This window comes from Vidua chalybeata, chromosome 15 (assembly GCF_026979565.1).
Source record: "Vidua chalybeata isolate OUT-0048 chromosome 15, bVidCha1 merged haplotype, whole genome shotgun sequence".
NCBI classification, from domain to species: Eukaryota; Metazoa; Chordata; class Aves; order Passeriformes; family Viduidae; genus Vidua; species Vidua chalybeata.
In genome coordinates, this window is record NC_071544.1 from 8,877,677 (window position 1) to 8,888,417 (window position 10,741).

Sequence of the window (10,741 nt, forward strand, 5' to 3'; positions counted from 1 at the left end):
AATCTGACCACGAGTAATTGCTTCTGTACTTTGCAGAAGTCCAGCTAAAGCACAGTGAGCTGCTGTGTCTGGCAAGGAGAAAACCCCACCGGACCCCGCGCAGGCTGAAACGCTCCGAGAGCGCCGGGCAGCGCTGCTGCTCGCCCGGCCGGGCCCGCTGCGGCAATGCCGGCTGCGCCACTCCCGGCTCTGTCCCGGTCCCTGTCCCGGCACTCCCGGCTCTGTCCCGGACCCTGTCCCGGCACTCCCGGCTCTCTCCCGGTCCCTGTCCCGGTCCCTGTCCCGGTCCCTGTCCCGGTCCCTTTCCCGGTCCCTTTCCCGGTGCCTCTTCCCAAACTCCGCCGAGCGCGGAGCCGCGCGCACCCGCCTCTCCCCACACCCCCTCGCGCGGCGCGATGGTGCGGTCCCGCCCCCCCCGGGCCGGCGCAATGGTGCGGCCGGCGCCGGCCCCGCCCCGCGCGCGGAGCCGCCATTGCGGGTTGTTTGTGCGGGCGCAGCGAGCGCGGGCGGGAGGCGGCGCCGCGGCTCCGCCATGTCCACCCCGGCGCGCCGCCGCCTGATGCGCGACTTCAAGAGGTGAGCGGGGCCCGGGCCCACCGCCGCCCCGCGCCTTTGTGCCGGGCCCGGGGCTGGCGCCGAGCCCCCCCGGGCAGGGGCGCGCCCCGCGGGGAGCGGCAGTGCCGGGGGGAGCGGGGGCACCGCCGGGGGAGCGCGGGGTCCCGCCGGGCAGCGCCGGCTTTGTTCGAGCCGCCTCGCCCGGGCGCCGACGGCTGGGGGCGTCTGAGGATAGAGGTTGGAGCGGTGGCTGCGGACCAGGGCGGCCCGGCAGCGCCCGCGGGGTCGGGGCGCCGGGCTGGCGGGGGGACGCGGGCGCTGCCGGGCCCGGCCCGGCTCGGCTCGGCTCGGCTGGCACGGCCGTGCCCGTGCCCGTGCCGGCCCGCACCCCGCCGAGCGCGGCCGCTCCCCGCAGGCTCCGGCTTTGGAATAGCTCAGGCGGAATTCAGAAGTGTTCCAGGCTTGTTGGGTCGGAGGGTCTCTCCGAAAGGAAGTTCGTTGTGATAGGCGCCTGGAAACCAAGCGCAGAGAATTGGCGAACGCTTCGTTCGTATGTAATAAGAACCCAAATGACCTTTAATGTTTATATGCACAATCATGTGATACCGTGTTTAAAGTTTGCAATCATTAAGAATCTTGTGTAATATGTGCGAACTGCTAAAGGAGCAGTTATTAGTTGCACTCTTTTAAATGTTAATGACTGAACCACTGACTCTGGAATAAATTATTTCCAGTCTGACACGTAAACATACTTAGAACAGAGTGTGGAAAAGGGTGGGAGGTTTCCTTGTAAGATGTACAGTAAGAGTTCTCCAGACTGGGTCACTCAGGAGTACTTGGAGGTGAGTCAGCTTAGATAGTGTCTCTTTTTTTAGCATAGCTATGTTATACCAGGCCCTGAAAACACATCAGTAAACACTTGACGTGTATTGTAGTTGCTTTACGTGGCTGCACGTAAAGCAGCAGCGACAAAAGCCTGATTCGTGAATCTAGAAGCAGTAGGAGGTTTTTGGGAAGTGGAGCCCTCCCCTGCTGTTGTGTGAGTGTTGGTGTTTGTTAAGTGGGTGTTGCTTGATTCCTGTTCAAATCAAAACAGGATATTCAGACTTTTTATTGTATTTGGTTACACAGATGAACCAGTGATTTTTTTTTTCAGGCTGACTGCCTCAATTTTTCAAGATTGCAATCAGATGTGGGTTTTATGCCTTTATATTCCTACAAGGACTCGTTTAATAATTTTGAAATTAAGGCTGGAGAGAAGACTCTAAAGTTTCTAAAGTGGAAAAATATAACCAAGTAGACAATGTAAATCAAATCTATTAGTCATATATATAGCAACTTAGGTATTCCAAAACTTAAATAACTTTTTCATGTCAGTTTTTGTTTTTCTCTACTCTTTTGTGCTGCAATTTATGTATTTGTTTCTTATGTTATTTGTACTTCATACTTAAAGAACAGACGGTGTGCTGTGAACTCTGATTCACTTCAGTAAATATAAACTGCTTTTGCATACTGTGATTGTCAGGAGCGGTCAAGAGAGAAGAGTTCAGCAGATTTCTTACCTCCTCTAATTTGTTTGAATAAAAGAAATAAAAGGTTATTTATTTACTTTGCTGATAAAAAGGGAATACTAAAACCACATTTTCCCTGCTGTTTAGGACTTTCAGGATTAGTCCTATTTGTAGTCCTTGCCAGATCATTTCTGTAGTTAGACTCTCTGACAAGTAGGGTGCACACGTGCTTTGAAGTTGATCTAAAAACCAAAGTCATCTCCCAGATGCATTTGTCAGGCTAATGCTCAGGCACTGCTGCTGGCCTGCAGCCTGGCTGTCACGTAGGAAGAAATCCTGTTCCTGCTTTCCCTGACCAAAATAGTAGGTGGTTTATGCTGTTGATACTCAGCTGTCTGGACTGTGTGTGCTCAAAGAGCAGAGATGTAAACACAGAATTTAAAGGGGCTCTGGGCTGCTCTGTAGGGCAGCACCACTGCTCAGCATCCTTGGACAACACATGGTGTTACCCGAGGCTGAGGCAGTGCAAGTGCAGGGAGGATTGCCTGGCTGTGCTGCGGACAGCTCTCAATAAATCTGCATTTGCATATGGCATTTAGTGAGAATTTGTCCCTTGGTCTGCAGAGCTTTTTGTAGTGACTTGTTTATAAGTGTGCTGTGATATTATCAAACCTCATGGTAACACTCAAGAGTTGTTTGTGACACAAGGGCAGTCACTGCATTTTCCTTATTCTTACATAACTCCGGTGGCAAAACAGGTGAGGGGAGTAGGAGCTGTCACTGAGGGGCTTTGAGCAGGTGGATTGATTGGGGCCTGCTGGTGTACATTCATCAGGGTCTTGTGATCCTTAATATGGATCAGTGATGGGCAGAGGGGGGCATTTGGATCCTGCCCTTTGGCTGCAGTACATATTTCTGTTTGTGAGGCTTTCAGTAGGTAACATGCTTTTCCCTAGTCCAAGGATTAAGGAACTAAAAATAATTTCACATGTTCCCGTAATTGCTTTAGAGATAAACACATTTGTGGGACTGGTAAGAGGGAGTAGCAGCACACAGGTTTCCCCTTTGCTCCCTTTTGAAGCAGTCAGCTTGTCAGTCGAAATAGGCTTATACCTATTAACCACCTATAGTGGCTTTAGCCACTTGTCATGCACGGATCTGGGTATGCAGGAAAAGCTCCACTGACGGCCCCTTGCCTTGAGTCCCAGCAAGAGTGCTCTGTGTTTGTGTGTCACTGCCTGGATTTCAGCTCTTGGTTGTGGCTGCAGCTTGTTCTCCTCTTCACTGTGGCAGCCAGCAGCAATTGCTCTCTCATAGTTCACAGTGTAGCACCATAAATCCCAGCTGTCCATGGTGCTATTAGTTATTCTTACAGTTAATCCTTTGCTCCCTGAACACTTAATCAGACCTCTTGTGCCCTTGTGTCTCAGTGAAAAACATGAGAAAATCTTGATGTGTGTTGCCTTCTAGGACTGTCTTTCTGAGTGTTGATAGTCTGCATGTAATGCTTTATGTATTCTCTGATCTGGAATGAGAAAATATTTATAAAATGTGGATATTACTGGTAAATTATATCTGCAGGTGGAAGTATTTCATATATTTGACTTGTGATTCTATGTAATTCTTAGATTGCAAGAAGACCCTCCTGTGGGTGTCAGTGGTGCACCATCTGAGAATAACATAATGCAATGGAATGCAGTTATATTTGGGTAAGTTTTTGATCATTATGAAATTTGGTATTAGAGGGCTAAATATGACAACCTGGTGTTTGTTTTTAGTTATTCTCTTGTTTCATGTATGTAAAGTCAGTAAACTTTTAAAAATGGCCAAGTGTTATGCTAAAAATCTCTTTTCAGAGATAACGGGGAATGATTAGGAAGGAAAAAAATTAAATTCTTAATTTGTTTAGCTTTGTTCTTGAATAAAGCTTGCATGTGGCTTAATAATAAATTATACTGTGTTATGAAAAAGCAGAATTCCTCTTTAAAGTACCTAAGTGCCACATGTTCTCAGCCATTAAGTGCAGATGTATTAGGGATTGAAATGAATCCTAGTAGGACAAGGTACAGGATCTGTCTGGGAAGTTACATTATGTATCCTGTGGAAGAGGAGGTGACAGTATCCATTCCTAAAACTGAAGTGTGCTTCCTAATAATCTGCTCAATTGTTCCAATCTAGTCACTTAAAGGCATATGTATTGTTTGGGATGATGATAAAGTAGATACCCCAAATAGAAGGTGTCTATGGGATGTGTCTTAGATATAACAAAGCTCTCAGAGATTACCTATGGATGCTTCTCTAATGATTTAAATTACTGCTTCTGTCTGTATCTTGGAGAGGATGAGAAAGAAGATATACATTTATTGTGCCTCTGTGGAAGTAGGTAATGATCACTTTTAACTGGAGTTTCTTTTTAAAACCTTTCAGGCCAGAAGGGACACCTTTTGAAGATGGTAAGTTGCTAACTTTTGTATCCTTTCTTATTCTAATAAACGTTGCCAGTACTAACATTATTCTGCTTTTGAAAAATAATAGATGTTATCTGTGTATAATTTGAAAGAAACCAAGTAAGTGAAGCCATGAGGCTTGTTGGCTATAAAAATATGTATCTTGATCTAAGCAGTGTCTCCTCACACTGGCTCATGGTTAGAAAGCTATGAAGCAATGCTTCTATCAAGGCTCTTTCATACATGCCTGCAAGAGCTTTTAGAAGGGCTTATTGGACTGACACTGCCAGGTGTGTTTGCACATCTCTTTAGCTGAGCTCAACAAGAGCTTTTCTCGTTTCATCTTTTGGCATGTTTGATTCATCACTGTTCTCCTAATGAAGAACAGGTGAAAAACCTTTTAGGTGTTCTCAATATAGATCTCAGTGAGGTTGAGGGAATCCCAAATTTGTACATAAACATGAAAGCTAGTGTGTAATGACCCTCCCTTAGGCATATGTGGAATAATGAGTTTAATTATTATAGTATTATTGCAGTAATTGGCAGCAGATGGGTTTTTCTCTGTGTTGGGTTGGAGGAATTACAGTAAATTATTCACTGATCCATAACAAAGGTTTTCAGTGAATCAGTTGTGAGCTCCAAAGACTGAGATTGCTGATTATGAAATTCCAGTGTTTCTTTGCTGGCACCACAATGCCTTCTTAATGAAACGCCTTAAAGTCACCCAAGTCCATGGAGCCAGCATACCTGGGTCATGGAAAAGTGGGATAATGTTGGATAAGGCTGCCTTTGCCATGTATGCAGTGAGTCTCCAAGCTCCTACCCAACCACTACTGCTGGGTTTATTACTCAGTAGTTCCATAGTTCCATTATCACTTGAAATATATGAAAAGCAATCAGATTCACTGTTGCTTTTTCAGATAATGGTGAGGAGAAATGCTGGTCATGCAGCACATAAATTAATTATCTATGTTCCTGGATATGGTCTTTTGTTGTTAGTTATCTGATTGTATTTATCTTTGTTTGGACAGGTACTTTTAAACTAGTAATAGAATTTTCTGAAGAATATCCAAATAAGCCTCCAACTGTTAGGTTTTTATCAAAAATGTTCCATCCAAATGGTGAGTAAACCATCTTTATTTAGCTGTAATACTCATTAAATATTAGAATGTGGTCATGCATTCTCTGAAGCTCCAGAATGCTTAATCTCTCTTCACTGCCATCTCCTAAGTAGATGTCTAGGACAGCAACTGCTTGATGAAAAATTGAGAGTTATGAAGCTATTAAGAAGCAGCTATCTGCCTCTTACTAATCAATATGTAGCCTCAGTAGCAAAGCCTGTGAGTATTTTCAGCAGCAGCTGCATTTAGGTTGGTTTAAAGAGGCAGTTCTGGCTGCACTTTCCTGTCCCCTTCCATGTAACAGCAGCCGTGTCTGTGCAGCCACAGCATGAGCTGCAGGGAACTGATGGGGCTGAGTGTTAATTATTCCTGCCAGGTGAGGTTTCACCCGAGTCCCTGCTTTCATCTGGTGCTCTGTGTCTACCAGGACAAGCACAGGGAAGAAAATGAGGATGCTCAGTCGTAGAGGAGGTGCCTGACTCCATCTCATTGATGAGGGCAGCTATGAGAGTGCACTGTGCTGCCTCCCCCAGCACTGATAGGTTTTGCTGAGTGCAGAAAAAAAACTGCCTGCTGCTCCTCTGTAGAAATTATGCCTCACATACTGTGCAGCCCAGTTTGTCTCTGCCACAAGGTCTGTAATTTGTTGGGAACAAACTGGAAGACAAGGGTGTAGAAGTTTGAGCAGTAAGTCCCAGGTTCATGTGAACTCCATAATACTGAGAGGTATCCAGACAGAAGTAGGATTTCAGGCACTTTTCCATATTTTCTGCTGTCTGCCTTGGTGCCTCTCATAGTGAGTGTAGAGTGTGTGAAAATGGGGTAGGAGCTGCCCCTGCTTGTGGAGTGATGGTGTGAGTGCTTCCAGTCCTGCAGTGGAGGCCTTGCTGCTCTCTGGGAGGCCTCTCCGCTGTGACAGTGTGGGTCAGTCACACTGCAGGAGCAGGACACCAAATCTGCCTGTTGCTGTGCTAATGCCATAATCTTCAGACTTTCCTTCTTTCCCTCTTAGGTGTTCTATTAATTTCAGTAATAAATCTTCAAAGTATGTGTCAAGCCACAGAAGATGGTGAGACAAACTGCTGTCCTCTTTCCTAAAGCATTAATCTAAGCACAGACTGAATTGGAACAATAACTTGCCCTGAACAGTGCCATAAATCTGACAGTTTCTAAGTGATACCTGTGTTGTATTTACAGTGTATGCAGATGGCAGCATATGTTTAGATATTCTTCAGAATCGCTGGAGTCCAACATATGATGTTTCATCTATTTTAACTTCAATTCAGGTAACTTTGCATCTGTTTTACCAAATAATTATGTTATTGTTGGTCTCTATTCCAGAATTCACAGCTCAGTGATGGGGATAACCAGGTATCTGTATCAAAGGGAGCTGCAAATCCGTATGAGCTAAGCAGTACTTTTAGATCAAATAAAAACAAAAGATGCTACATAATCGCTAATTCTGAGATACAAAACTGCCATTATATATTTTTGCACAGGAAAGCAGTTACTGGTTAGTGTTCATTTTTAACTGTTTTTATTCAAGATAGGATATCAGATGCAGAAATTTTCCTCGTGTTTGAAACATTTAACTTTACTGTGAAGCCCTCAAAGGGACAATATTGCTGAAACACACTACTTGGAATAAGTAAAAATGGCCTAACACAGTGGAAATACGCAATTCTTTTGCTTCTGTGTAATTGTTCTAATTTTTCAGCAGTGATGTTTTATAGGAGACGTCTCAGCCCCTCTTTAGTCCTGAATGAAAGTATAATGTAATTACCAAATAGTCATTTAGCTCCATAGTGCTGACTAGCACAAACTGTCTCTGGTTTGTGAAGCTACAAGTGTGTGCAGCACTGATGCTTAGGCAGGGTGTAATTTGGGGGTCAGTAATATAATTAGGGGTGCCTAACCATGAATTTAACTAGGTTTTTTAACTGGGCCGTTCTGAGTTGTCTGCCTCTGAAACACATTTGACTTGAAAGTAAGTTGATTTTTTTCTTGATTTACATGTGGTGGTTTGTCTCACATTATGTTTTCCCCTTTTTCCAGTCTCTGCTTGATGAACCCAATCCAAACAGTCCAGCAAACAGTCAGGCAGCACAACTTTACCAGGAGAACAAACGTGAATATGAGAAAAGAGTTTCAGCTATTGTCGAACAAAGTTGGAATGATTCGTAACAGCTGCTGTGTTACTCTCCATCCTCATAATCATTATGTACAATTTAACTCTCAATAGAAAGGCTACCAGAAATTTCAAGTGCCACAGTTCTATGAATTTGCATAAAAACTCATTTGCAAACAAAATTAAGCCCTCCAGTTTAGGGAAAGCTAAAAGCTTGTGTATCTCAATTAACGTCCTTTTTATTGCATGGTAAGAACTAAGTTATTGCTACATAAATTTGTAATATATCCTATTTGTATTTTTTTTCCAAGTGTATAATGTTGGTGTGGAGTTTTCATGACAGAATATACACATTTTGTAAATCTGTACTTTTTCAAATATTGAATGCCTTATTTTTGAATTCTTTAGATTTTTAAATTGGAGAAAAGCACTTAAAAACGTTTTTATATATGAATATTTCATGTAAAACTGTTAAATACATAACCTTAGTGCAAGACATTCTGCTCTCACTCTACTTTTTCCAAGGGCTCATTTTTTTGTCCATGCTGTTGATACCCTGCACTTTACAAACAGAAAAGTTAATCCACGATGCAGCTGTCTTCATTCACGAGGCATGTCTTTGCTTCTGCACCACAGCTTGACTTGATTCTGTGTGTCCTCAGTTGTGTGAGGAAGAGACATTTTGGTAGCTGCCAATTACAAATGGGGAAACAGATGTAACTATTTTGCTAAAAGTCCCACCTTAAACCAGCAGCAGAGTTGCAGACATAACCTGGATGAGCAGGTTTGGTGATAACGTATTCTAATAAGTTTTATTTTTCTGAAATATTGTATTTTACAAACCTGGAAAATGTTGTCATCTAAATCTGTCCTATATTCACATAGTAATACCGTAATGTAGTTTTGAATATCTTCTAATAATTATAGAGGTTTCCCATTAGTTTCCCTTGCGGGCAGGGTAAAAATTAATCACCAACAAAAGAAAACATGCCTGCAGATTTAATGGAGTTACTCTTTAAAGCTGGACTGTGTACCGTGTGGTCAGGTCTCATGTCTGTATCACAGAGGCTCCATATATTCTTAAATTGACAGTTTAAAGAACTTTGTCTTTGTTTTTGTAAGTGTTGATGTGGTGGTAATTTCTTACTGTATTCTGTAAACCAGGCTAGCTGACTACAGTAAAGAATTAAGCCATTTTTTTTCTCTCAGCATTAAAATTGTAACAGCTTTTCATAATTCCAGCCAGCATTATGTATATATTAAACTCCCCAAATCCCATACCAACATACAGCTCAGTGGTGCCTAAAAAGCAATGGAAATTGATTTCACCTGGAAAAGAAAGTGTTGTTTATTTGCAGCAGTCATTACTAGAAGTTCTTCTCAATGCACTGAGACAAAAATATCAATTTACACCTCACACCTGCTTGTAAAGGTCTGTGGTTTCTAGGAGCAGCACTCAGGTTTAGAAATGGCACTCAGAATACTGTCAAGCCAGACTCCTTGTGTAGCTTGTGGAGTAAAACTGCTGTGCCTTGGATAAGCATTAGTGTACAAAGGCTCAGAAAATATCAATGCTATGTAATAACTTTGCTCTCATTGAGTCAGTTTACTTTCCTTGAATTGCTGAATTTGTGTTTAAGAATTTTTCAATCTATGTCTGATTAATAACAGAAACTCCAAAGGATCCAATTTGCTTTTGGTTGTGGTGAAGTTACAGTAACACTGGCAAAGTGCTGCTACGTGGCTTAAAACATCAATGCAAAGATTTTTGTGTTCATAAATATAACATAGAAAAGCTTCCTCGTTCTAAGAATTAATCTAAACTTTGATTTTTTTTTTTTAATTTGCTGCCTCTTTCAGTATTTTTGTTCCTTTGACGTGTGCATGAGCTGAGATTTGCTGTTCATTAACGTTCACATTAATTTGATTTTTCCTGAACAGCCAGTTTGGCCCAGTTATAGATTGATGACACTCAGAATGTATTTTTGTGTCTCTGGGATGTGTAAGAAAAAAAATCGGAGCAGAAGGGGGTTTAATTAATGATGGGCACTGCAGGCTGCCTGTGCTGGGACCCACACTGTTCAGGGACAGGTGTTTCTGAAGGTGTCCAAGAGCATTCTCTGCAGAGGGCAGAACTTGAAGCCTACACTTGGTAAAGTCTGGCTGGAAAATGTCCTGCTGTCCCTCAGGCAAAGGTGAGGTGCTGCATCCCAGGGTGTGGTGGGGAGGAGCATTCCCTTGCTCACCAGATTTCCCACAGTAACACCTGAGATGACTCTGCAAGCTGCATGGGAATGTGGGAATGGTGAGAATCCAGGCTCCACGGTCACCTGTGGGGACACACTGCTGTAGAGGAGCTGCTGTTTCTGGAGGTGGCATCCTGGAGCAGCTGGGAGCTGCACGGTGCATCCCCAAGGATGTGGGAGAAATGGTGACTTCTGTGAGCCTTCCACCAATACACATTACAATCAGAGAGCATAGGTTAAAATCTGCTAAAACTTGCTGGAAAACAGATACATTACCAGGCAGAAGGAAGCAGGCCAGAGGTCATGGTGTAAAGGACACAATGAGTGTGAGCTGTCAGCACTCACTGGTGCTGCTCAGGGCCACAGGTTCCTCTTGGAGCCTTCACATACCTATGTTCAGCATCTGCAGTGGGTTTACATGTACTGACTCTTCAGACCCGAGTTTCCTTACTGCTCCCACCACTTTCTTTTAGGGACTATCTGGTCCATGGGCTGAGCCCTGCAGGCTGCCCCAAAGCTGTGTGTGGGTGCTGAAACAACAGGTCAGGAGTGTGGGTAATGGACGGATGAAAGCCCTTTCCCTACTTGCTACAGAGAACAGGAGTGATGACAAAGACAAAAAGGCTCAAGTGCACTGATTCACAAGGGCACTCGGTAGTCACAATAAACTTTGTGGCACAATTACCTTCTTAAATAGTATACTGGGATGCCTGGTTTTTAATGTATTAGGAGA

At 43.7% G+C, this 10,741-nt stretch overlaps 1 protein-coding gene across 2 annotated transcripts; it reads left to right on the forward strand.

Moving 5' to 3' along the window:
* Positions 1 to 463: 463 nt before the first annotated feature.
* Positions 464 to 9,575, forward strand: UBE2B (ubiquitin conjugating enzyme E2 B). Of its 2 annotated transcripts, XM_053956496.1 has the most exons (6): positions 467 to 576; positions 3,695 to 3,775; positions 4,494 to 4,519; positions 5,545 to 5,634; positions 6,832 to 6,920; positions 7,690 to 9,575. In XM_053956496.1, the coding sequence occupies exons 1-6, from the start codon at positions 533 to 535 to the stop codon at positions 7,816 to 7,818; spliced, it is 459 nt and encodes a 152-aa protein (XP_053812471.1). In that variant the 5' UTR covers positions 467 to 532; the 3' UTR covers positions 7,819 to 9,575. The 2 variants fall into 2 exon arrangements, with proteins under 2 accessions (XP_053812472.1, XP_053812471.1); XM_053956497.1 differs by lacking the exon at positions 5,545 to 5,634 and having other exon boundaries at positions 464 to 576.
* The last annotated feature ends 1,166 nt before the right edge of the window (positions 9,576 to 10,741 follow it).